At 30.5% G+C, this 24,016-nt stretch overlaps 1 protein-coding gene across 3 annotated transcripts in view; it reads right to left on the bottom strand.

Moving 5' to 3' along the window:
- The window catches only part of AANAT1 (dopamine N acetyltransferase), a 111,109-nt gene that overhangs the window by 35,328 nt on the left and 51,765 nt on the right, over positions 1–24,016 (bottom strand). The window contains exon 1 of one of the 3 annotated variants that reach the window (XM_076396701.1): positions 19,574–19,709. The exons of 1 other annotated variant lie outside the window; for it this stretch is intronic. Coding sequence is in view for 1 of the 2 variants with exons in the window: in XM_076396700.1 (XP_076252815.1) it covers positions 3,084–3,155 (72 nt within the window). In the remaining variant the exon portion in view is untranslated. Of the gene's footprint in view, positions 1–3,083; positions 3,290–19,573; positions 19,710–24,016 lie in introns of those variants that run through there. One more of the 3 variants, XM_076396700.1, reaches the window with a different exon arrangement.

The raw sequence follows: 24,016 nt of genomic DNA on the forward strand, positions 1-24,016 counted from the left end.
GTAAAAATTAATGGTATAAACGTTGCTCATTATTCATGTAATTGTTGATTATGTTGTGGTAATTATGTAAAACATTTTAAAGGGCATTTTATTAGTGAAGATTTGCGATCTAAATGTTAAGATTTAATTATAATTATATCAATATATATAGAGAAAATTGAAACAATCAATCTCAATGGATTTGAAGTATAAAGATTGCAGTTTATCTACTATTGATTAATTTATAGCAACTAAGAGGATAATTAGAAAAATCGCATTAAGGAGAGTTGATGACACAAAAGTGTTGGTTTATAACCGCTGATGAATAACTTATGACAACTGAGAAAAAACTAAAAATTATTTAGATAAATGAACAAATAAACCGAAATTGCGAGATTTTTTACTTATTAAGAATTAATATAAGTTAAGAATGAATAATGTAAAAACTGATTATTACCCATTTTATTATTGGTTATATTGTGGTAGTAATGTCAAAATTAAAGGAGACGTAATTATCGAGTATTTGTGTTCTAAAATATATGATTTGAATGGGTTTGAACAGAAATATTTCTTTATTTCACCAAGAATTAACATATAGCAACTAAAAGTTAATTAAAATAGATAGCATTATAGAAAAATGGTTGCACAAAAGTATTGTTTAATTGGCGATGGAAGGCTTGCTGAAAAATTATTTGGGTAACCTTGTTTATTAGTATTAAAATGGCTTAAGTAAAGGGACTAGAGTGATTGGTAGCCAGAAAACTATTAATCAAGAGCTGATAAATTAGGAGAGCTTACAGAGTATAATTTTTGTTTAAAAAATGATGATTAACATGTCTTGAATTTAGTTTTGATTTTTGAAATTCATATTGATATATTTAGAGTAGAACAATAGCAATAAATGAATTTGTAAGATTAAGATTATAATATTTAGATTATACTTTTTATTATATCATTAGATATAATAAAAAATTACTTAATACATAATAATTTATTTGGAAACATTTACGAAAGGTTTTTCCTGCTAAGAAATTATTTATTATGCATATCAATAAATGTATATATTGACATTATTATATAAGATTTTCAATTTCTATTATCATCCTTGTGTATGACATGTTGAACAGATGATTTGTGCGCTTTTATACTAATACTTTATATTTTATACTAATAACTAAAAGAATAATTAAAGACCTAGTATTATGGAGGATTGGTGGCACAGAAGAGTTGGCTCATAAGTGCTGATTAATGAATTATTAGAAAAAACTAAAAATTATTTAGGTAATCTTGTTATTCATTAAAATGTAGGTAAAGCATCAAACATTGAATCGTAAGTTTTTTTTACTTATTAGTTAAGAATTAATCTATTAAAGGTGGCTATTCATTTTATTATTTATTATACTGTGGAGATTATGCAAAATTAATTGTTATTACTGAGAATTTTTATTCTAAATATTATAATTTTAAAGGGCTTGTAGTAGAAAGATTGCTTTATTTCATCAATGACTGATTTACAGCAATTAAAAGTTTAATTAAATTATTAGTTGTACAAAAGTGTTGTTTAATTGCTGATGAAACGCTAACTGAAGAATTATTTGGATAACCTTATTTGTTAGTAAGTTGCGGTTTAAATATTAAGGTTTAATAACAGTTTGATTGATATGTTTTGAGAAAATAGGATAACTAAAGGGAATAAAGTGACTTGTAAGTTGAAAACTATTAATCAAAAGCAGATACATTGGAAGAGCTTAGAGAGTATAACTGATAATTTTGTTATTAGTTAATTTAGTTATTTTTAAAAATAACTTAATAAACCACTTAATACATAATAATTTCTTTGGACTTGGAAATTTATACGAAATAATTTTACTATTAAGAAATTATTTACCATGCATATCAATTAAGTTATATATTAACATTATTATGAAAGATTTTCCATTTCTGTTATCATCGTCCATATATAGACATGTTAGACAGATCATTTATGTGCTTTTACACTTAGCAATCAAATATACTATTTATTTGCTGCAAGTTTCTTATGATTATCACATTTTCACATCAATATTTATACAGCAATGTCAACAAAAATCATTTTTATTTAACACCAATACTGTATTTATGTATCAAGGTTTATATCTGTTAGAAATAAAGGCAGCTTCATATTTCTTATATGATATTAAACTTTTTTTATTAGTGTAAGTTGTGGTCCAAATATTAAGGTTTAATGACAGTGGTATTGATATATTTTAATATATTAATATAAAATAGGTTCATTTCAAGGGAATAGAGTGACTTACAGCTTGAAAATTATTAAGAAAGAGCTCATAATTTAGGATAGCTTAGTGAGTATAACTGAGGACTTTCTATGATCTTTTGAAGAATGATGATTAAGATATCTTGAACGTTTAAGTTTAAGTAATCTAATTTTGATTTGGGAAATTCATATGGAGGTATTTATCCCGGAGTTCTCCTTGTCTGAGTATTTGTGCAAGTACGACAGAACAATAGCAATAAATTAATTTGTAAATTGAGATTGTACTAAGCATATCTAGCATAAAATATATAAAAAAGAATTAATAATTCACTTAATACACAATAATTTCTTTAGATTTGGAAATATATACGAAATATTTTTCCTATTAAGAAGTTATTTACCATGCATATCAATTAAGTTATATATTGACACTATTATGGAAGATTTTCCATTTCTGTTATCACTGTCCATATATAGACATGTTAGACAGATCATTTATGTGCTTTTTCACTTAGCAATCAAATATACTATTATTTGCTGCAAGTTTCTTATGATTATCATATTTTCACATCAATATTTATACAGCAATGTTAACAAAATTCATTTTTATTTAACACCAATACTATATCCATGAATAGGGTTTTCTGATTCTGAATAAAATAAAACAGCTTCATGTTTTTATATGATCTTATATTTTTTTACCGTTGTTGATGAGAAAATAGATTAACTAAAGGGATTAGAATGGCTCATAGTTTGAAAACTATTAATCAAATGCTGACAAATGAGTGGAGTGAGATTTTATGTGGTCTTTTGAAGAATGATGATTTATCAAGATGTCTTGCTCGTTTACCTCATATCTGGTGAACTTGAACCTCTCTATCGCCGTCCTGATTAACGGGTTTCTCTGCATATGCACCGCCATTTCGGACACTGAATACCGCCGAGTGAGATCGCGAAACGAAACTGTCGAAGCCTTGGAACGGCGATGGACGTTGAGAGCGTGTAGCGCGGAGTCGGCGAATGTCGCGGGCGCACAAACGTTTCCTAATGTCCAACTCGACGGGCTCCGCACCGTTCCTCATTCTTTTATAGGCGCGGGAGGGCCGTCGGTGTGACGGCGTCGCGTCGCCCTCTTCGGACGCCGATGGTCATGGCCGGGACGCCCGCCAAGGAGAGCGGTCGCGAGGTGCCCCACCACCACAGCCTCCAATCTCTGGCTCACAACGCGTAGAAAAATAGAATGGAAACTTCAATGGGTACACCCGTAACCATGTTCTCACCATAGTGTGTTACTATGTTCATCAATCCATAGATTGAAATCACTAGAGGACCGGAGATAACAAGAAGAAAACACCTTAATTTGTACTTGTTTTATTTCTATTTTTCTTTATAATTTTAAGGACATTTGTTCTTATGACATTATTTAAGGTAAATAGTATTTGTTTAAACTCAAAACCATAATAAGAAGGTTGATTTCCAGGATTGTATTTGTTTTTATTTCAATGTTTCTGTATAATTTTCAGGATATTTGTCGTTAAGATGTAATTTTTGTAACATTTAAGGTAAATAGTATTTGTTTAAACACGAAACCATAGTAAGAAGGTTGTTTTCCAGGATTCGAAGGTTCAAATAAAATGAAATGTCTTCAAAAGGCATTTTCCAACGATTTTAAAAAGTAAATATTGATAATTATGATCTCTTACATCAAACTTCCGAAAAGGAAGGTTTATTCTTTGTATTTCAGATCGAGCAAGTGATTACGGACCCAAATGTGGAAGATCATTGCTGAACCAAGATGCAATAACTAATTGTAATTTGGGAGTCTTTCTTAAAAGTCTTCTACTAAAATCTACATGGATAATTAAATTGAAATACATAATATCTGTGTATTCACAGATCAAAAATATAACTACAACTTAAATATTGAAATCAGCAAATGCGCAGCCCACATTAAAATCTCTTGAATTTGAATTGAATTTTCTAACATAAATAAAATTATGTGTTTTGAACTCCTTACTCCACTGTTAAAAATATTGTCTATTGATATAGTTGTCTAACACATCATGTTCCTTAATAATAGTGTGAATATAATTTACGTTTGAATGCTGTATTACTTCACAATGGCAGCCGATGTCTTTCCATATCTATTGATATTCAGCGACAAAAGAAACGTATGAAAACATGAAACATGGAAAGTTTTTGCTGATTTAAAAGTTGTTGCTCTATTGCTTGAACTACAGGGAGGGAGTGGCTTCATGCTGATTGGAACCAAGCAGTACAATACGGAAAAGACTAAGAAATAATTAAATAGTCTATCCAAAGTAGCAGTGAACTTACCTCATCAAGATATAATGTATTGTCTATAAGTTTGTAAGGTTGTTTTAATACCAGACGATATTTTCCTTTTCATTTTATTCTGTTTAAAAAGAGATACAATGCGAACATGTAACCGAATTAGGCGGTTGTCAAATGTGTCATGCACAGTCAAATATAAAACTCTTCGAGATATTAGCGATAATAAGAAGTTATAAACCGGCAACCGTTGTTTTTGCGCTTTGCTTGTTATGATAAATTTCAAATCGCTACTTAATATTTGTGATTCCTCCAGCTGAAAATGAGGAGGCCAAAGAAATAGTCAGTGAAAAGTTCCTAGCAGTAAAATGCGTTAAAATGGTCAAAGAAATTTGTCAAAAATAGAAAAACAATATAATTTTGTATTCACAGAAAAGATAGTGTTTATGTATCTTGTGTTAGTTATATTCGGTGAGTAGTTTTTCAATATAAACATAATTTAATACAATTATTTTAGAGATAACTCTTAGTATGGAAAGTCATCATTTCAAATTTTGTTAGGAAATATATGATCTAAATAGTATAAAGAGAGGTACACAAAGAGGTCCAATGCAACTTTCAGACATTGCTGTTAAAAAAATACAATTTCTGAAAGCATATAAAAAAATTAAGGGAGATTTGTTACTTCTTTTTCCTTGACAAGACGCTGACTAAATGAGTGTATGCGATGAACTTGATCGCAAACAGAAAAAATTTGGCAAGTGTTAGAATTATCAACTTCTGTTAGATTGGAAATTAACAGCTTAGTTCTAGAGTTGAATGGTATCTCAAAATGTAATAGTGAGTAAATGAAACTTTCTGGATGTGGTGTTATGATTCAGTGCTCAAAATGTAACAGTGTATAATAAATATTTATGTGCATAGATATGTGTGTAATTGTTCAGAATACACATAATCATTTGGTTAAAACTAACTCTTTTGCGGATAAGGCAAATGTATTAGGGAGAAGGCAGTGATTAAATGTATTTTTATTAAGAAAAATATATTCATTTAGTGAAAGATGAAACTAAGGAGAAATACAGTGGTTATGAGGAAAAGAATGATGAAAAGAAAATACAGCAACGAAGGAACAAGAACTAACCATAAAAAATAAATATGTTCTCTAATGGAAATAAAACACATTACATAGATGTACAGTTATTAATTAGGTAGATTAAGCCTCCCGGATATACCTTAGGTAGTTTAAAAAAGCGTTCAGTGAAGATATAATAAAATTTTTGGCTGTTTAATTAAATATGGTTTATATTCTTCGATAATATATGTATTATATGTACTATAAGGTTAAAAAAATTATTTTTATAATATTTTTGTTTCATTATATTATTTATATTATAATGTTGTTGTTATGTAACAAAACTAAAAGTTGTAATATGTCAAAATGAAGTGTGGCAACATTCCCCCTGTTTTTTAATCCACCCTGTAGTATAAATATTTTGTAATTTCTTCCAGTTGTAAGTAAACCCACTTGGTTTGCCCTCAGGCGGTTTAGACGAAGAAAACTTGCCCACAACTTTATACATGGGAGATCGCATTCTACGTCTGTCTATTCTAAGCTCTGGCCCGCGCAGCGTTTCGTGAAGGAAAAATTACGACGTTTTTGCATCGATAAAGGTGCCGATGACCGCTACCGCGGGTTCTCAAAAAAAAAAACAATCCACACAAACGCGAAACGTTTTTCGATCAGTTTATGACGTTTGTTCTGTCCACTAACCAGAAAACTCGTCGCAATGAACAGAAATTCAAGGAGTCTAATTTATTATTTTAATGTGCTGGTTAAAATGTGATTTTTTTTTTCTGGTGTTTTTAAACTTTCAATTCTTAAGTTAGAAAGTTTAAGTTTAAAGTTAAGCCACAAGAAAAGTTTTTAAAATTTTTTCTTTTAGTTTTTCAGCATCTGCCCACTAAGCAAAAAGCATTTCTTATGATTATTTTATATACATCACATGTGTCTGAATGCAATATATCATGTATATTAAATACCAATGGGTACATTTGTAATCAACTTCGTGTTGAAGTCTCTTTAACTTTTCAGGATGTCTCATTTCGTCAGTGTGAACACACATTTTTGCACTGTGTTCAATTTGAAAAAAAAAATGCGGCTGAAGGTCATCGACTGTTGTGCAAAGCGTATGGTAACCAAGCTCCATCGATTTTAACGTGTGAATAACGGTTTAGACGTTTTAAAACTGATGATTTTGACTCTAAAGACAAGGAAGGTTCTGGACAGACAAAATAATTTGAAGACGATGTAGAACGCTAGAAGAATATATAGAATTGTGGGGAGAAACACAAGAAAATATTTCCAATGACTTGCGAGGAGGAGGAGGAGGAGGACTTGAGAAGGAGGAAGGAATCCTATTGTTACTGATGATGAAATATGGACACTTTACTCTTAGACACTTAATTCTTTGTATTTGATAGGATCAGCCTAGTGTGATATATTGTGAAAGCTATAGAAACGGTTGAAATATAAGCAAAAACCCACTAATGTTTTCCTTCAGTATGGCAACTTAACAAGTACTGTTTCACCCGCTCTATTCTCCATACCCTGCTTCTTCCGATTACTACTTGTTTCAGCATATGAGTGCTGTTTGAAAAGCTCTTTACTTATTATGAAGATAAGAAAAAATGGGTCGATTCGTCGATAGCCTCAAGAGATACACCGTTCTTTTGAGATTGAATACGTAAGTTGGCTGAAAGATTGGAGCGGCTATCGACGGACAATACTTAGAATAAAATATATTGTATTGATCTTTTAAAATAAAGCTTCAAATTAAAAAAAAATTATAATATTAGTTAATAAGTTATAAGCCTGATATAAATATTATCTTAAACAGTTAGTGTCCTGTATCAAGATCGGACGTTGTTAAACGTTTTTCACGTTACATCGTACATTTAGCTAATTAGTGAGCACATTGGGGTGTATTAGTACTTTTTTAATGTACTTTATACAAACATTTTAAATTACAGCAGTTATGTGTTCTAAAAGGATATCGCGTTGTATCACTTAATTAGAGGCCTAGTGGGTAATATCGACAATGCCACGTAAGACTTTGTTTTAAAACCGTTGTATGACGCCTCATTAAACTTGTTAGCAGTATATAGTATGTGCCTCTTCCAGGTTAAACGTTGGTCTAACATATTGAGCCTTTTTGTTGCTCTTCATAAGATAAATTAACTAAGGAGCAACCAAAATTATTTAGCTAAATAAATGAAAACTTTAGCTATGCCCAAAGTATGTATGAACAAGACTGAGCATAGAGAGACAAAAAAAGCAGAAGCTATAACTAACGAATTGTTATTAACAGTAAAAGCAAAAACGGACAAACAAGAAGAAATTACCGCATTATTCTCTTAAGGGCTCTAAAATAAGCATCTGTTGAACTAGGATGTAACTACATATCAACAGGAAAAACAACTTGTAATACTCCAAATCTGTTAAATTTCTTCATGGCCAGAATAATTCAGCCCTTATCAATCAATGTAATAAATTAATCAATTGTTTTTTAGCCATTTAGTACCTATATGATAGTGTTTTGATCGTGCGTCAATTTTAAAATGAGTATTTGTTGGCTGCTCATGTATTAACTTGGTGTATTTATATATTGTTGGAATTTATGGGCAGAATTAATAGTTTTTTTAAATACAAAACTAATTATATTAATGATGACATTTATTAGATCAAAATACGAAGTAAAAAACAGTTTCTAATATTGGGAACGTAAATTACCCACGTGCAAAAATCGTGATAATAAAAGGAACCTTTCAGAGGATTCCTACTAGCCCATAGCAAAAATTATTAATTAATTGATGCTCTACAATGAAATCAAACGTATAAACTTTAGTCGGAGGACTTAAGTAATGTACGTAGATATATTAAACTAATGAGAGGAAGAAATTAATACCTCAAGATTTTATTTTACTAAAAGGGATAAACGTCTATTGCCTGTAGAAGTAGTTGAACACACTGAAACAAATAAAATAGCGGGTAAACTATTAAAGAGGACTATTCAGAATCCTAACCATATCAGTATAATTTAAGAGTTTATATTGAGGCTTATACTGGTGGATTAGATCCATAGAAGATAGTTTACAGAAAATGAAGAAATCAAAGAAGGAGATTTAGAAAAACTAGAGTAAGTAATAAGAACTGCAGTTATGATGTCTACGAAACTAACATGTTACTGTTCTTTATTCAATAGTGGATTAGACCTACGAAAGGAACACCATGTTAAAATGAGTTAATTTATGTCCTTTATACCGAAATAAATTATGTTTATTGTTATAGTTGTTTTTGTATTTTCCTTAATTTCTTAAGTGAAAGATGGATACACCTTTTGGACATCAATAATGATCGAGCTCAGTTCAATCCAAAGACCAAATGTAATTGGCATAGTAATGGCAAATTATTTTTGGAAAATTGAATCTTTTAAATTAGATTAACTAGTATATGATATTAAAGCCAAGTTCATTTAGTTTTGGTTTTGAGAAGATCACTGAGATTTTTAATTAGATGTATACGGTGTAGTAAAAGTGTAAACAAGGTTGGGAGCTAAATTTCATAAAAAACTATAATGATACTGTCATTTTAGTGGCACTAAAAATACGTTCAAGGAATTAGTTACCTAAAATATTTCAACTACTGTCAGTTAAAGATCCAATGACGAATTAAGTCATAAAAACCGACAGAATTTGATTTTACAATGACAATTTTCATCAAGGCTTTACCGTATACATCATTTAATATTAAATACGACCTAGATAATTGTTGATAACTCAGCTCATTCAATGTTTTTCTTGTTACTCTGAATATCTCTGAAATGTAAAATTTTTCAGTTTCACAGTTTTCGAATATACTCACAAAATTATTGAATTGTTTCAGGCACTTCTTTGTTAGATACGCTTAGTACAATCTTAATTACAAATTAATTTATTACTTCATTTAATTTGTACTTGGATTAATTCACAAACAAGACGAGTGCGAGAAAATATATCAATATGTATTCCTCAATTATAAAATTATAATAACTTAAGCTATAATTTACGCTAAATGTATACACTTTATATGATGGTGAGGTTTGGTTAGGTTCAATCTCCTGACATCCTGCACGCTGTCCAGCAGTTCTATTGCTTCCATGCTAATATGATTTAGTAATCTTCTTCCATGTTTCAAGGCGAAATTTTGGATAACTTCGCAAATCCATTTGATTTTCAGGTCATCGTGCAGTTCTTACGTAGCGATAGGCATTGGTAACCAATGGAAGAACCTTGTTTTGACAGCGTTGGATGACTAGTTGATTTGAATTTTTTGTGCAACCCCATATTTGCACCCCGTAGGTCCAAATTGGCTTTATGATTATCTTATAAATCAACTACTTTGATTTTAGATCAAGTTGAGAGTATCTTCCGACTAACCAGTATAGTTGTTTTATATTGGTTCTAATGTGTTTTGCTTTTTGTTTAACGTGATGTTTCCAATTTAATCTACCGTTAAGATGGATTCCGAGGTATTCATCTGATTCTGCTTGAGGAATCGGGCATCCATTGAGTACTATAATTAATTTTTATAATTTCGTTATAATGCAAAATTTACATGAAAAATTTACATGAACAAATTTGGAGCTCTTAAGCTAAATTTTCCAATCTTTCGTCCATTTGTAGATTTTATTGACTGCTACCTGTACTTTTTCTACTGCCCTAGGCAGAGACATATGGTTTGCGATAATAATTGTGTCGTCAGCAAAAACGTCAGATACAGAAGAGGTTCCAAGATGCTACTTTCTGAAACTCCAGCTGAAATAGTTTTAAATATCGAGAACGCCATTTCGTGCGATACTTTACATTTTCTTCCGAAAAGATATGACTCCAACAATTCACAATAGTTACGCGATAACAATTTGCCCATTTTACAGGTTAAGTTTACGATCAAAAGCTTGTGAGATATCCAGGAAAATTGCAGGGCAGTATTTCATTTCCTCAAACGCTTTTTCAATAGCCGCAGTTACTCTGTGTACTTGATCTATTTTTGAGTGGTGATTTGGAAAACCAAACTGGAAATCTGGTATTATTACAACATTTTTAAGACATTTAAATATTAGTTTTTCAAATAGTTTTGATATTGCAGGTAACAGCTAAATAGTCGTGTAAGATTTGACTTGTTTTGCAGTTTTGTCACGTTTTTTTGAGCATTTGTGTCACCTTAAAGCATTCCGGAACATGCTTCAGTCTTAAACAGACATTAAATATATATGTCAACATGATGATTGATTTTCGTGGCAATTTCCAATGGAGAAATTAGATTTAGATCTATATCGGGTTGATAAACAGGAGATGTATCCATGGTAGATTCTATATCATTAGATTGAAATATGTTAGCTAAGTATTGGGCCGAGCGAATAATTCAACTTTTTCATCGTTGCAAGAAATTATCATATATTTATGATATTTGCTTTGTTTTATTTTGAAGAAACGCGAAAATTACTATGCAATGAACAACATTTTTTCATATATTGACTTTATGCCTATACATATTAGGAAATGTATATTAGGTAAGCGCATGTTTTGTCGACTATTATTTAATTTTCTGACATATTTTTGATTTCTTGACATACTTATTTTGTTTATTCAATATTTTACTGCAAAATATGAAGAAGCGGCCATTAAAAAACTGGTAGAATTTGAGTTGTCGAACCAATTATAAGCAACGTAGTAGCAAAATAATTCGTAGATATAGATTTAAATATCGCATCGTACCGTACGCCATATCCGAATCTGTGGGAAAATTTTTAGACGTCAAAATCACGGAGGATTCTCAAGTGTTTGTTGGTCAACGTATATTTCCGCATCAGCAGTGAAAGTCAGTGTTAATACGTCGATCTTTTTCAATCTTATTTGAATATTTTGTTTATATTTAACAAACGACTTTTGGAAGTGTTCATGCATATAATATGTTTATGAATTTAACAATTTGAATATTTTTTAAAGCATATCATAAATTTAAGATGGGATATTATACATGTAATAGACATATATATATATATATATATATATATATATATATATATATATATATATATATATATATATATAAAGTATAACATTAATAAATCGATATCTAACATTATTCTGATAACGTGTTAAATTCTGGAGATTCCTTTAAAGTTGGAAAATCGGTGCGATTCTATGTCACATTATGACACAGAGAACTCATAGTTTCAGTCTGTAGCCTCATGTATTCCTACCCTGGGATCGGCTATCACTGCATCGTAGTTTTTTCATTCATATCTATAGTAACTTCATTTATATGGTCAAGGCGATATTCGTCGAATATACTTTAAATACCATATTCAACCGACTCCAAAAAGGAGCAGGTTTTAACGAACGTATATTCGCCGATTTCTCCGTAAATTATGGACCAATATTCAAAATTCTTATTTTATTCGAACGAGTGCACTTCTCATTGGAACCGTTGGAACCAAGTCAGGGTCTGATGGGGAGAAGGGGCGTTGATGAAATCGAGGGAAAACCTCATGTTTCAACGACACGTACAATGTTTTCACATATTTTTTTTTATCTATATCTGATGGAAAAACGGAAGTAATTCAGCCAAAAGCCATTCAGTTTTGCATTTTGAGCACTAATCATATCACATGAAAATTCGTAGAAATATCGAAGGCAACTTTTTCTATAGTGTAGTGGTTAGAGCGTTCAGCTCACGTGCGGAAGTCTCGGGTTCAAGTTTCGACGGAAGTAACAATTTTTTGTTGTTCTAGTTTGATTAGAATATGTGCCCAATTACCTAGACTAGGTGGTGGAGCCCGGGGACTGAAGCGTTTGTTATTTTCAATCACTATTTCTTTATTCCTATTTTTTGTCTTTGTCTGCACTTTTACCTGGTCTACACATTGTAATACTAAATAAAATAGATGCATAATTTATTGGTAAATGTCACAATAAATAGAGAAAAATAAAATATTTTTAACAAAAAAATTAAACCAACTTCAAAAAATAGTTTTTTATCACAGAAAAGAAAAACGTAGATTTTTGATGCGAACCTCTAGTGTAACATTAACCTAATAACCTGTCTTAAGACAATAGTGGAACTAGAAAATGTTGAAAACTTTACCACGTTATTTAAAGGGCAAGTTACCTAAATCCCAAAGTGATTACATACATATTAAGGTGGTAACAAATTAAGGATCCTACAGAAAATACAATATTTATAATAAAACTCAAAAAATTAGCCGAGAAAACCAAAAACTAAAGAAATATTTAAAGAACTATAGCTGTTCATAAAGAAGCATCCATAAAGAAACTACAGCTAGCGATAAACTAAAAGACTGAAACAAACAATGGATAATTGAATGGTGCTATAGTATCATATGTAAATGGTGCTAAATATCTAGTTATGACACTAGATGTTAAATTAAAATTGCTGCGTACAATTGCTTTAAGCTGAATGAAGATTTTGTGACTGTTGCGATATCCCACGCTTTGGAGCCGGTTCATCGCGTGCAATCCACTCGGATGACTGTCGATTGGACTTCGGAGTGAAGTGATGAAGCTATGTTTCATCCATTGTCATATATCGACGAAAAAAATCGGGTTTATAATGCTTGATCATCTTCAAACTCGTCGTCGTTTTTGGTCAAAAGTGAGCTAGCGCGCCACCCACTTTGCACATAGCTCTCTCATACCCAAATATTCGTGAATGATATGATGTACACGATCAGTTGATATCTTTAGAGTGTCTTTACGGTCATTCAAAATCATTTTGTGGATTTTTTAAATGTTTTAGTCGGTAAGAACATCTTTTACGCGTCCACAGCATTCACCTTCTTCGGTGCGCATTTCACCACGTCTAAACTTAGCATACCAATCCTTGATGGTTGATTTTCCTGGAGCAGCGTGCAGAAACTCGGCATCAGTTCAAGTTTTAGCTTCAACTGTATGCTTTCCTTTTTAAAAGCAATATTTTATCAACACGCGAAATTTCGTTTTATCCATTTTTTTCACAATAACAAATGTTGCTTCACTCTAAAATTCTATAATTCACAAAATAATGATCCGACAGCTGTCAAATTTATACACGCATCTTTGATGGTTAGGGATAACTAAAAATATCGATTTTATTCTAGTAGCGCCAGGGACTTTTCAAATGACCTGTTAGTTTTATTTGACCCAGTCAATACAATACGCTTTACCATATGAAGTGGTGATCAAGATGATGCCTGTTCAAAATGCACAAAGCTTTCTTTCTTTGCAGTATTCATGCCTAAATGTTGGTGCAAGGAATTTATTATTTATATGAAATAAATTACCTGAAAATGTACTAGCTGATTCACCTTATAAAATGAACATTCTACTGAACTAGAGACAAAAACATAGAATATTATAATGTAAACTATGATTAATTTCGATACAATTAGATTATAAAATAGATTAATAACCAGATTTCAATTCATCTGCAATGATACGCCTATTGGATACTCCGGTAATAACTCATAAACGCCCAGAAGACGACAAAAACAACTTCAACTTTTAAGCCAACCGAACTGTTCGATTTCTACGCCAACCGCGACTGATTGGCGAGTTTTATGTCGCAAAGTAACAGTGTGTATAAAACAAAATATCGAAAAAAATAAACGACGTTATTTGCATATGACACTTAATGGTACCACTTTACTTAATGGTACTAATAAATTTTAGCATTCATCGGTGTTTATAGTTGCTATCGCTTGATTGGTGTGCAAGCTTTTGCATATATTATTGTGATATAGGATAGTTTATAGGTTTTTGGTACTACTTGTAAATATACTAATACATTCTTCTATTCTTCTATTACAATAAAAAGATAAACTTTATCTTATATATCTTCATCTATAATATGTAGATAATATATAGATAATCTTCTTCAAGTTACTGTTGTATAAATTATTTATTATTTATTAATTATATATAAATATTATTATTTTTTAATTATTATTATTTATTAATTATTATTATAGTACAATTTAAACAAACATATTGAGTTTGAAGACATGGTCTGACCTTCAAGAGAAATGTCGTTTCTTTAAGATATTCAAATTAGGAGTTTATTTCCTATTTCCGTGAAAGAAGTGTTGGCTTGCCTAAATGCAAGACTCTAGAGATTGAAGTATGATTATGTTTTATTAGTAATTGTAAAGAAGAAAATGTTTTCCTTCAATTGTGGTTGATTGTGTGTTACTATTTTTGGTCTGGTTTTTAATATATAAAAACAAGTCGCCTCTTCCTTCCGTAAAATAAAATAGTTATAAAAGTAAAATTAAATTATTTTCTATTTTAAATCCCTTAGGATTCTAGAAAGTTTCTAAAGCTCTTTTGAATTCACTCAATTAAGCAAACTTAGTTATCTAGAAAAGAAGACAGGTTGACATTGAATTGGTAATCCACAATTGGTTCCAGAGTTACTAGAAGCATTCCTTGCTGTAGTTAACTAGAGTTCGGGCAATAGTATTGCAGCTGAAGCTATAATGCTACAAAAGGTGGACTAAATATACTCAAAGAACCCTAGCCATAAACTATTCCAATTAGGGAACATCCAAGCTACGAAAAACACCCCTAGGATTCCAAGCACAAGTATCGCAGTTCAATGTGACATTAATCTACACATAGGTACTTTGGTTTATATTCGATAATGTAAATCGTCACTATCACCACTGTTCAACAAGTGGCCAAACCAACCGTCAAAATTATCTGAATTATTTTTAAAAAAACGGAAGTACTGCTGCACAAGAAATTATCGTGAAAAAGTGAAAATAAATCCAAATAAATGATAATCTGAAGAGTTTCCTCTATTGTCGTTTTTCTGTGGTTTTCCGCTATATATCCTATATCCTATATCTATATGTATCCTAAGCACTTTATTATCTCTTTTTATTTTTCTTATTATTTCGATATATTGAGTATCGTGTTAATTTTTTTTTATGATTATGAGTTTTGTTAATGTATTTTATATTTCTAATTTCTATCAGAATAAAAAATATCATCTGTCTTTTAGTTTTGGTTCATTATTCTCAAGTCAACTTGACTTTTTCATTCCCAATTTTTAGTTTTTGTTCCTGTGAATTTATCGTTTCATTTTACTGTTTTTTTTGAGTTTCCTGTTACTGAATGTACGAATGAACAAAAGGGGAACCTTATTTCAATGATTTCAATTTTTGCTTACTTGTATTTGGTGATTGGAGAGCGTCTCGCTAGGTATGCAAGAGAGTGATAAACGTTGAAAATATTTAAAAGCGAGACAATTAAGATTGTTACACATTAAGAATTAAGAGTAAGTCTTCTATTAATTGCCGGACAAGTGAAGAAAATTTTAAAAAGGTGACTTCTCGAAAGGCTCTCAGGGCAAGACAAGTTAAAACACTCTATTCGAGTGCTCAATATGAATTGATGATGACGATAATCACTTTTTATAGGTCTGTTAATACGTTTTTAGCACATATTTTATGCTGCATCAGTTTAATCAGGTCTTACTATGTTTTTATTACTTTATTCTGTTATACATCCAACATCTTCAGTAAAATGACACATAATAATTACAAATAAATAATAAAGCTTAAATTACTACTCGCTGGAAGTATAACATATCCTTTAAAATATTCCTATTGTTCAGCTTCTTGTTAAGTGTATCTGTAATTATCATTAGGATGCTAATTTTTTATTTTTTCCCTATATTGTCATTTTTCAGAAAAGTCGGCAATAATATCCGATTATAGAAAAAAAAATTTAAAATATTTCATTATTCAATTTCAAGATTCCATGAGTTTATTCTTACAATCTATATGGTTTTGAAACTGATAATATGATCGATTGCGGTTCCAGGATATCCATTTTTGATCCAACCTGATTATAAAAATCTCTTTTCATCTTTCAATCAGTAACTTGCAAGTAAAGAATCGTTTTAGTATGATCATGTTATTGATATGACTTATCAACTAGAACGTTGTTACCAAAAAGTCCTCATTTTCATAGCCGTCATAGAACATTTAGCATACAAAAATCAAAATAATCTTTTGAGAACGAACGCCATTATCTTCTAGATCCAATAAATAGGTTTAAAATATTACTATATACTTAAGCATATATTTAAGTTTACATATTACTTATTTAAATATTATCAGGCCTATACTTTATATTTTATATAAATCCTCAATTTTCAGTATGTGTTATTTCATCAAAGTGTGGAAAAAACATCTTTTCAGAAAATATCTGATTTTGTACTGAGTAAATTACATTTTCCGGTATATTTCGAATCATCGAATGCTGTGAGAAGCTATGGCAACCATTCTCAATAAATTTTAACATGTGAATACTGGATTCAAGTATTTTAAATTAAATAAAAATGTAAATAAATTAAATTTTAAAAGTTTTGATTTTTGGCATCGAATACAAAGGGATTTCTGATGAGAGAAAGAAATTTGAAGATGAGGTTTTGAAGGCACTACTGGATGAAACTGTAAATTGCCCAAAAAAGCTTAAACATATGTTGCAAAAGTGCTGAAAATATACATTTGTGGTATATCACAAGTGTAGAGTAGATAAAGCATTAGTCCCAGTACACTTCCTTTTGGTACACCTGCTTTAGCTTCTTTTATTGTAGAGTAAACTTCTTCTTGTTTGACTCTAAACATTCTGGTTGTAATATATGATTTTAATAGTTCGGTGTATTGTTTTGGTAGCATTTTTTATAGTTTATGAACAAGGCCTTCATGCCGAACCTTACCGAAAGCTTGTGCCATATTTAAGAATATAGCTGAGCATACTTTTTTACTTGCGTAGGCTTTTGCAACAACTGTTATTATGTGAACCTGGTCAATTGTTGAGTGTTTATTAATAAACCCTAACTGGTGTATTGATATTAAGTTTTTTCTCTCTATAATCGGTTTTATGCTTCTCAACAGGAGTTTTTCAAAAACCTTATATTTTACTGACGGCAGTGATATTGGTCTATAGTCGTTTATTTCGTTTGGTGACTTCATTATAATTTCCGTCATCTTCCAAATGTCTGGGACATGTTTTAATCTAAATGCTGTATTGATCAAGTTGGTGAGTTTTATAATTCTCTTTCTTGGTAGTTTTTGCAGTAATTTTCCTGTTATTAAATCGTATCCTGGTGATTTCCTGGGGTTAATGTCAGTTTTAATAACTTTGGTTACCTCTTTCGGCGTGACTAATTCAGTCATCGAATTTTTAGCTTCTATGTCCGGCAAATTATGTTCAATATTAGTTTCGTTTGGTTTTTTTTTCTAGATATTCAGCAAGTGCTTCTGCTTTTTGGTATATTATTTTAATGGAAATTAAAGGTATTGATTTAGATAGATACTGAATAAAGATATCAATTGAAAAAACAATTTACTGGTCGACTGATCCAAATAAAAATCGGACTTTAGTAGTAAGGAACATAGTATGGTTAATAAATAAGTTAAGAACTTTGAAGAATTTGCAGAAGAACAGAACAATCTATTTCAGTTAATTGTGTCGCTTAAAACTATCTAACGAGTTACTATTCAGCAAGCTGCTTCGAATAATACTACAGAAATTAACCTGGTTAACATAATAACGATTATTATGTACATATTTTATTTAAAAAAATGTGTTAAAAATCTAAATATAATTATTTTTTAATTTTCAATGATTTCCTCATTTTCAATGATTTCCTCATTTATTTTTTGAAGTCTCTTCAATTTTTTTGTTAAACATATTTTATTTAGTTTGCGCATAATGGCAGCACTGCGTTCTTATAATGAATGATTATGCTTCTAAATGTGTGAAAACGCAGACATAACGTTATAAAGTCTATTCAAAGTGTTACTGTTACGTTTGTCAATGTTATATGCTCGGTAAACGTCAAGCGCTCATGATAAATGCACCGAAAAATGTATATATGCACTATCTTGGTTTTGCTCTAGTAAACATTGAATCATGGGTACCGAAATTGCCCTGTTAAGCGTACAGAAAACAGCTGCACATTTGGTCACTTGGTGAAAATCTATACTTTTCATTTTATGTGCCAAGGCTATAGAGATAACAGAAATATAATGTAGATGTTTGGTATTTTCACTCGATGAATTTCTATGTGTATCTCGGTATACATCTAGGTAATCACAAATAGCCCGATTACAAGTACGTAATCGACAAATTTTTCAAAGTCTAGCATAATATTGGCGATTTACCACAATATTGAATATCCCTCAGGATACATTTCTTGCAGTCACAGCTTAATTTCACGGCTATACCAAGAAAAGCGAAAGACGATATATCAAAAATTTTACTGTCACGGTTCAATTCGTGAAAGAGGTCCCAAACTGTAAAAATAGTAAAATGACGAATGCATAGAATATTTAATAAACTAGAACCAATTAAAAAAAAACTGGCTGCTGTTTTCAGTTTAATAATTTAATTTAAAAATTTAACTTACAAACAGCTTTTTCTCAGGTCCAAAACCGTGTATACTTGCGTGATGATATATGCATTAATTTTTTTGAACAGAGAACACTTTACAATCTATTCAAAATAATGTTTTGGAGGCAATTTCGAATCGATCGAATAAACCCAAATAAAAATTTTATGATATCAATACATTCTCTGTGATTGATTTTACTGATGAGGTTTCTATTGGACATTGCTAAATTACAATTTCGTCCTATATATGTTCTACATCCTCTTTAAACGATTTATGTTGATTAAAATAAAATAATATCAACTATCATGAAAAAAGTACAAAATGTAAAAGTAACAAATTATCACTATAGTCATTTAATTAGTATGAATAGTTGCAAATATTTTGGTGCTAAACTTTAATGCTATCTAATTTAATGTAATGTAGAAAAGGTTATATGTATTAAGATTAATTTAAAGTTATTCATAAGATTAATCTCAATATTTGTGAATGGTTTACTGTTGTATTTATTCGTATATATTTAAAGACTAAAGGAAAGTACTTACGTGTTTTGTGCAATGTAAATAGAAAACGATACACCAAATTTTAGTGATTTATGTTGAATTATTGAGGATAATAGTATTTATTTATAGAATTATGCTATTGATAAGACAAATACACTTTTGATAACGAATATCATATAATTTCGTCATTGATAACTGTTTAGAGTATGTTGTAAAATTATTGTGCGGATATACATGCAACTAATGAAGGCGTTACACTAATTTTTCAACTAGTTTATATGCACATATAATGCACGTTGATTATTTATCAATATCTTTAGCGTGCATATACCACCTTGGAGTCCTGAAAAATTAAGAATTTTTCTGGAAAACTAATCTATGGGATTAAATGACTTTCCAATTAATGCAAATAATTTCCGTTACACATGAGAAATACCGTCGTATCACTAGAAAACTTAAACCCATGAAAAATCGATCCGGTGAAAATTCAGCCAGATTTCAGTAGTATTCAGTAGTTATTTCAGTAGTTAATTGTCTACATGTATTGTGAAGATTCTTCTTACTTTAAGAATATAGTTAGTTACCCATTTTTGGGGGCTTTTAACCCGCGATTTTGGTTCGCTAATTAAGATATTTTGTTCTTAACTATTTATGTACTTTATTCACTAATTTTACTTATTGCACTTGCTATTTGAGTATGTTAGGTGATTTATTTTCTATCTGTACATGCTGCTTCTTTCATTAACACATTATTCATTCTCAATTTTATGTTTCATCGTGATATAATTATATAGTAATTTTCCTCTGTTTAGCTTTTCAATATCATTCTCAATAGCTTACGCATTATTTAAATCGACAAAATGAACTCTTTAAATATCTGATTTGCTTGTTAGGAAAATAAATATAATTTACATATTCAAATTTTCAATATTATTGTATATAATACTTAACTTTATACATATTCAAAAAATCAAAACCATAATGAATAATTGAACGAATTAATTTCGTCTTTCACTCCAAAGTCAAACTAATTATTTAGTAATTCGTAATTTTATATATAAAATATACGTTATATAAAATGTAGTGGTTCTGAAATATCAACTATTTTAAAATTATAAATTATCGATATAATATTAGTAATTTTCTTGTCATTGACAAATCAAGCTAAACTAAACTTGGTCCTAAATCACTACACTAAAGGAAAATTAAACAGATGCAGTATATGATTGGTTAGTTGAGTGCAGGATTACAATTTAGTTTTGTTACAGATGACGTTTTTGTTGTTTACATGCCGTTTCTCTTTTGAATAATAAAAAGTCTCCATGCGATTAAAATTACCAATACTTAGTACATTACAATACGTAAATTACAATAGAAAAATTAGTGGAATTGAATTTGAAATCAAAATAAAATAAAACTTGCACCAACGGATATTTATTGTATTGCTCAAATTTACTAATATACCTGTATAAAAGCTTTCAATGGAAGTATTGAGAAAAGGAATGAAAACAAAAGAATCAAAATAAGATTAAAATCGAACATGGTATATTTCAATATTGAAGTAACAGCATTAATATATATACTTCACATGTTATTGACGTATTTCCTTGATTTATGTGGTCCAAATGTACCTTTAATATCTTGATTCTCCACTGGAAGCGGCAGTATCAGTGCCAATTACTTATATATTCTTGTGAAATATGCATGTTTACATATCATATTTTTTAATAACCACTAAGAACAATGTCACTAATGTTAATATATGCAAATATATTGAACTTTGAACACTACCTTAGCCTGATAATGTGGGTACATCCAGAATATATTATAACTTTTATTCAGATTTTAATATTTCCGAAATGTAACCCAAGAAATCTTGTACTAGCACACATATCTACATACTTCTTACATATAAGTTATATAATCACCTATCAAAAGTGCTACAAAATTTCTACGTCACTTATCGTTTCCCAACTATCGTTTACGCCGGCTGTCTTGGCGCAGTGGTAAAGGCGATAGGACGGTCCACCTACTGTTGCGAGAGTCGCGAGTTCGAATCCTGTTGGGGCATAGTCGTAAATTTATGTTTGTGATTGCTTAATATTTATGCTTGTCCCAAGCAAGAGTGCAAAATCCGACAAGGATTATGATTCTATTTACGGCAGTGACCAGGCTGGGTAAGACCGGATGTCTTCTGGGATGATCTCTAAGATCGTCACTCACCAGTCGGTAGGTTTAATGTCGAGGGTCGTGGTTTGGAGCCCACATTAAACAGTAGGTCTAGTCCAGACATACCGTCGTTGGTAAAAAGGAGACTTTAAAAATACACATAAAAAACGCATTTCAACATTTGAACTACTTAGGGCGCTTCGATTTTATTTGGATATTTCACAGTTAAATAATTGGCTTTATGCAATCATCGGAAAGAATATATATATGAAGAAAATGAACAAAGATTTAACAAGACAAATAACCTAAATTTGTCCACACCTACTGTTTGACCGCACCTGAAATGATAATTTTAAAAATAATACTAGAACTTTTATAGAATTTATATGCATTTACTAATGAAACCTGAGATTAGAAGTCAACGCCAATAAAATTTACACAAGAATCTTAATTACACAAGAACCTCGTCAATTACTATCATTTCTTAAGCAACAATATTTTTCTTAAGTGTTCTTAAGAGTTCACCAGATACCAAAATAAGTGAAATTCTGAAAATTGAAAATAGATTGATAATTGTTTACATCATAAATCCGAAGAAGCCGCTTGCGAACATCTAAATACCTCTAAATATCACAATTTGGATTGCACGTAAATGTAATGAACAGATCTAGTCGACTGTATGCAGGATCAAAAGTCATGGCGTCTTGAATATAATATTCTATATGACACGGGGTACCACTAGTACAGAAGATTACTTACTGAAGCTATTATGTAAGAACATATAACTTATTGACTACTGGACAGATAATAGAAATAATACAAGCGTTATTAAACAAGTTCTCTCGACGTCAGAACCTCTTCGAGCTTCATAGTTTATCTTTGGAGCCTTTTTATTTGTTTATTAATCAGTTGATTCACTTTGCCCCTTGGTTGCTCACAGCTGACGATTTTAGCTAGGCTTTCTTGAAAATTAATGCAACACTTTACTTAATTTATTTACAGTATTTTTTTTGGCCTGCTATTGGATGTGCGAATCCTGTGATGGATATCTGGTTGTGGAGAGTCACATGAATAAGCGAATAGGTCTGTTTATGTAGAGATTGCCTCTGGGATACAATCAATTATCAATTATATCACCTTACATAGGTATATTGACCCATTGATAGGTATCTTTAGGTCTTCAGACAGAAAATTAAGGGTCGCCAAACTGTTAAAATATCCCAAACAACAAGAGTTGGTTAAATTTTTTGAAAAAGTTCATTTAGTGTTATTCTGCAACTCGAGAACGCTCGACGATTTCTCTTGAAACCTTGTAAAACTCTCCCTGAAAAGGCTTAAATATGAGACGCTCTCTCATTATCAGATTAAGATAAGTCAATTTAATATCACTGTCATATAAGACGCGTCAGAAGAACTACAACTTTGTATACGTGGAATATACGGTATTATTCTCGATAATTAACCAAGCTCTGCGCGTATTTTAATTGGTCGCACTGTAATCGCAACTGAAATAACCCAATTTAGCAGGACAATTTCTTAATGATTAGTACTAGTTTTAATAGAACAACTCGCAATAATTATTATTTTAATGACAGCGTACATTTCTCATGACAAGATTAAATTTATTTTAGTGATTTTTAAAATAATTTTATCAATTATACACATATACATTAATTAGTTTACTGTATTTCTTGCAAATTGTATTGAAAATACGTCACGTTCCTTTTAAACAAACGTATTATTTAGTGTTTTATTTAATTTTAATCAGTGGTGTTCAAGAGGTATTACTTTTGGTTATTCCCGTAGTGGTGAAGCTATTAAAGAATTACTCTAAGTTTGGATACAAAGGAATGATGTGATCATATAAAGTTACTTTTTATGTTTTTTGTAGGAACAATAAATTAATATATTCATGTTATTGCGAAGGTATAATTCCCTTATGAAAGAAAAACACGACCCGAAAATGTGGATGTCTCACAAGTTATTGATCGCTTTTGGTATTTGGGGTTAATCTCTAAGATGAGCGAATTATTACCGCGTAAATATTGTCTGCTGGAGTTATAGTTCTTGGGAAGAAAATTTAGAGTCTTGTACGAATTAGCGTTCTCGACATTTAAAACTATTTTGACTGGAGTTCCACAAGGTAGCGCCTTAGGACGTCTCCTGTATCTGCTCTAGACTATTGACATCCCAACAATAAAAGAAACACTACTTGGGACCTTTGCTGGCGACATAATTATTATGAAAAGTATTTAGATTTTCGCAAGCAGCTTTTTCAGATTCATAATATAAACATGGATCCATTTTGAATCATAA

This window comes from Rhynchophorus ferrugineus, unplaced genomic scaffold (genome assembly GCF_030347505.1).
Source record: "Rhynchophorus ferrugineus isolate W39M unplaced genomic scaffold, kcgeb_rfMv2 rfM2, whole genome shotgun sequence".
Taxonomy (NCBI): Eukaryota; Metazoa; Arthropoda; class Insecta; order Coleoptera; family Curculionidae; genus Rhynchophorus; species Rhynchophorus ferrugineus.